Here is a 4342-nt window from a genome sequence, read left to right on the forward strand (position 1 = left end):
GCCCGGACTGGCCGCGGCACCGTGGTCTGGGGCGGTGGCGCCACCGCGTGACGTCAGCACGCGCCGACGGCGATTGGCCGGGCGATGTGGCGCGGGTGCGCGCTAGCGCAGGCGATGGGACGCGGGGGCGGGGCCCGGGAAGGTAAGCTCGGGACCAGGTTCGGACTGATGAGGCGACAAGGGACGGGGACGGACGGAGAGACGAACGTACGCACGGGACCGAGGTGCGCGGACGGACGGGAAGACGGGGACGAGAGACGGAAGGATGGGGGGACTGGGGAAGGACGGGGGATGGGGAGACGTGGACGGGGGTGCGAGGGATGGAGGGACAGACGGGGGCACTGGGGAAGGTCGGGGACTGAGGTGCGGACGGATGGATGGGGGAGGGGGATGGAGGGACACGGAGGTGCGGGGTCTGGCGGGCGGGTTCTCCTTGAGCAGTGCTTGTCCTCCTGCCCTCTGCATTGGTCATTAAGTTCTCCGGTTTGGGGTACTGAATAGCGTTGTTTCGGCTGTCACCCTCGTCTGTGACTCTTACCGCCCCGAGTCCCCCCGTACACACAGCCCCAACCCGCTTTCGTTAGAATTCTTGTCGCGTGTCCCCTGTAGCTGACACTGCGCACGCTCCGCCTGGGCTTGAGCTCTGCACGGACAGGCAGGGCACAATGTTGAGAACAAGGACCTGCTGTGTGCGAGGCGCTCTGCAGAGTACCCAGGTTGGAGAGCTGGAATCTGCTGGTTCTAGATGGACAGAAAGTGAGACTCAAGATCTACAGAGTGTTTTAATGTCTGCTTAAAACTGCAAGGCAGAGATTAATTAGGGTTCAGAAAGTTAAGCTTCCGTCCACTAAGGCAGGGATGGGCCAGATCTGCGTGTTTTATGTCCTGTGAGCTCAGAATGTTTGTTTTTGTTTTTGTTTTTTGTTTTCATTTTTAAATTGCTGGAGGGAAAAAAAGAAAATATTTTGTGATATGTGGGAATTAAATTCAGATTTCAGTGTCCGTAAATAAAGATTGGACTGTGGCAGCACTCAGTTTGCACATTGCCCAAGTCTGGCATTGCCTATGGCTGCTTTAGTGCTACACGAGGTAGAGTTGATGCTGTCTGGCCCTTTATAGGAAAAAATTGCTGAGCACTGCCTTCAGACATCCAGTGAGTATAGTGACTTAAGTTTTCCATTTATCTAGAATAGTATTAGCTGTGTACTGCCGGCCATGGGGAGAGTTGACAAAGCAGTCCCACAGCTTGTTCTTCTGATTAGGAGCCCAGGTTGAGGAAAACTGGATTAAATGTTCTTGGGACATTGATGAAAGTGTCATTGAATGGTTGGCACATTAACTGGACCTTGAAAAATTGATCTCAGCAAAGATCGGCATGTGGCATTCTTGGGCAGCTATGCAGAGGCAGGGAATAGCAAAGTATTTGAGATGGCTGTGGAAACATGTGATAAAGAACATCGAAGCTGTCACAGAAGACCAGGGTGAAAGTTAGGTTGGGGCCAGATCACGGAATCCTGAGGAGGAAAAGCTCATAGAGCAAAGAGCGACTGTCAAGTGCTGCAGAGGGCCGCGGGTCAAGAGTTTAGAACACTGAGTGTGACAGTTCAGGGAGAGGCGGTGGTGAAAGACCCTGTGACTGTCCGCAGGAGTGGTGAATGGCTGGCAGCGAGCCAGCAGTATTCTCGGGCAGGTGGCAGCAGCAGCATAGTCCGTCACCTTTGACGTGGCTGCTGCTTGTCCACTGTACCTGTGACATTCAGGAAAACGTGATGTGGTAGCCTTTCTTCCTCTTTCCTCTTCAGTATTACCAAGACAGATCAGACATTTTGTAAGGATGCCTGAAATAAATACCGACCATCTTGATGAGAAACAGGTTCAACTCCTAGCAGAGATGTGTATTCTCATTGATGAAAATGACAATAAAATTGGAGCCGAGACCAAGAAGAATTGTCACCTGAATGAAAACATTGAGAAAGGTACTGTTTTAAAATATACTTTGTTATGAAGAATTTGCCTGGGCATTTCAGGTTAGCTGAGGAACATTCTCTGGTAAAGGAGATGCACTCTCTGTCAGATCACACTGTGTCTTTGGTTCCAGTAGGTTAGATGCTGTACCTTGCCACCTTCCCTGTTTCACAACTCTTTCTCTCCACTTCAAGTCTTTTACTCAACTTCTTCAGAGTTATTCTGGTTTCATAAAAGAGGAAAGAATAGTCTAACCCTAACATAACAGCAGTTGTTGAGCCTCTAATCCTTCTTTCCAATGCGTGGAGAGGCAGGTATCATAGAGATAAGCATGTGCCTTCACAACTTTCCCAGGAGTCAGGACAGACTGGGCCATGGCTAACTGTCCCTCAAAGGGAATTGGGCCAGTACAAAGCAGCCAACAAGCTCACCATTTCCTTCACTTGGTGGCCAACTGCCCTGCTGGTATGCGAGAGCTCTTCTCACTCAAAGCAAAAATAGCAGCAGACTACTAATATCCTTCTGGACTGCAAGGAGGAAGTCGGGCAAATAGCTGCTTTTTATGACTTGTCCACTGTACAAATCCACTGTAGAAATTCATAACATTTCTTTTGCTTTCAGGATTATTGCATCGAGCTTTTAGTGTCTTCTTATTCAACACTGAAAATAAGCTCCTGCTACAGCAGAGATCAGATGCTAAAATTACTTTTCCAGGTTAGTATACTTAAGGGACAAGGTAGATTTCGTTTAGAAATATATTTGGGCCGGCCCGGTGGTGCACTCGGTAGAGTGCGGCACTTGGGAGCGCGGCAGCGCTCCCGCTGAGGGTTCGGATCCCATAAAGAGACCGGTCCGCTCACTGGTTGAGCAGGGTGCGGGCGTGACACCGAGGGTTGCGATCCCGTTGCCGGTCACGAAAAAAGACAAAAAGGAAAAAAAAAAGAAATATATTTGACTTTTTATCACTCTGAACTTCATGGAGCCAGGATCAAAAAGGAGAATCCTGTGAATGACATAATTTCATATTCTATATACAATAAGCTCATGAATTTGACTTTTTATCACTCTGAACTTCATGGAGCCAAGATCAAAAAGGAGAATCCTGTGAATGACATAATTTCATATTCTATATACAATAAGCTCATGATGATTATAACACAATAAGACAGCAATAAAGGATAAGAAGTTACAGAATGGGTGTGTGTGTATGTGTATATGTTGTTTTTTTTTAAATCTGTATCTACACATTCTGATCTTTTTGGCTAAGGAGATAAAAGAACTTGTCTACAAATGATGTCTGTTTCACAGAATAATAACTGGTAGCCCATTATAACTGATTTAAAAATCCTAACAAATCATTTTATTTTTGTTACTTATAAAAGTTTTTCTTGATCTTATAGATCACTTTGAAGGGGAGTTAATCTGTATCTATGCTAACTTCTCCAGGTTGTTTCACCAACACTTGTTGTAGCCATCCATTAAACAGTCCAGGCGAGCGTGAAGAGAATGAAGCCATTGGAGTCAGGCGAGCAGCGCAGAGGCGCTTGAAAGCTGAGTTAGGGATTCCCCTGGAAGAGGTAACCAGTTCTATTGCACAGCCATACCAGCCAAAATCTAAACATACATTAAAACGTTTTTGAACAAAATTTTTAAATTTAGATGTTGGTCTCTGCTTAATAACCTCCTGTGTTGTGAATTAGCCCCAGAAAGCACCTTGAATATAGATGATTATTTAAATTTTGGTTTCTTAATATCACTTGTCAGAATTTAGCTCAGTACTGAGATGGGTTGATACGTTGACTGCTTTTATAATTGATCAAATCAGAGATGAATATTTTCTTGTGGAAATCTTTAAGAATATGAACTATAAATCTGATTATCTCTGATCTACTTAAATGGTACATTCCTCCAAAAAAGTAATCATAAAATGTGAAGGAGAATATATTACATTTCTAGTTTGAGTGAGTACCTTTTTAAGAAATATTTTGAAATAATACATGTTAGGTCCTATGGAAAAAAATGTAGACACTTAAAACTAACAATGTAATAATTTTTTCATATATCATGGGTAGGACATTAATACTTTTTTTTTTTTTTTTTTTTTTTTAAAGATGACCTGTAAGGGGATACCAACCCCTGACTTGGTGTTGTCAGCACCACGTTCTCCCAAGTGAGCTAACAGCCATCCCTATATAGGGATCCAAACCCTTGGCCTTGGTGTTATCAACACCACATTCTCCCAAGTGAGCCATGGGCTAGCCCTTAATACTTTAAAAGTTCTAATTCTGGGCCGGCCCGGTGGCGCAGCGCGCTCCCGCCGAGGGTTCGGATCCCACATACAGACCGGCCGCTCACTGGCTGAGCAAGTTGCGGGAGC

At 45.6% G+C, this 4342-nt stretch overlaps 1 protein-coding gene across 2 annotated transcripts in view; it reads left to right on the forward strand.

Annotated features, from left to right (window-relative positions):
* The first annotated feature begins 23 nt into the window (after positions 1 to 23).
* The window catches only part of IDI1 (isopentenyl-diphosphate delta isomerase 1), an 8789-nt gene continuing 4470 nt past the window's right edge, over positions 24 to 4342 (forward strand). The window contains exons 1-4 of one of the 2 annotated variants that reach the window (XM_008588967.1): positions 24 to 95; positions 1803 to 1976; positions 2587 to 2679; positions 3412 to 3542. In XM_008588967.1, the coding sequence (XP_008587189.1) occupies positions 1835 to 1976; positions 2587 to 2679; positions 3412 to 3542 (366 nt within the window). In that variant the 5' untranslated portion in view covers positions 24 to 95; positions 1803 to 1834. Of the gene's footprint in view, positions 96 to 152; positions 225 to 1802; positions 1977 to 2586; positions 2680 to 3411; positions 3543 to 4342 lie in introns of those variants that run through there. The other variant, XM_008588966.1, reaches the window with a different exon arrangement.

This window comes from Galeopterus variegatus, unplaced genomic scaffold (assembly GCF_000696425.1).
Source record: "Galeopterus variegatus unplaced genomic scaffold, G_variegatus-3.0.2 Scaffold5132, whole genome shotgun sequence".
NCBI lineage: Eukaryota > Metazoa > Chordata > Mammalia > Dermoptera > Cynocephalidae > Galeopterus > Galeopterus variegatus.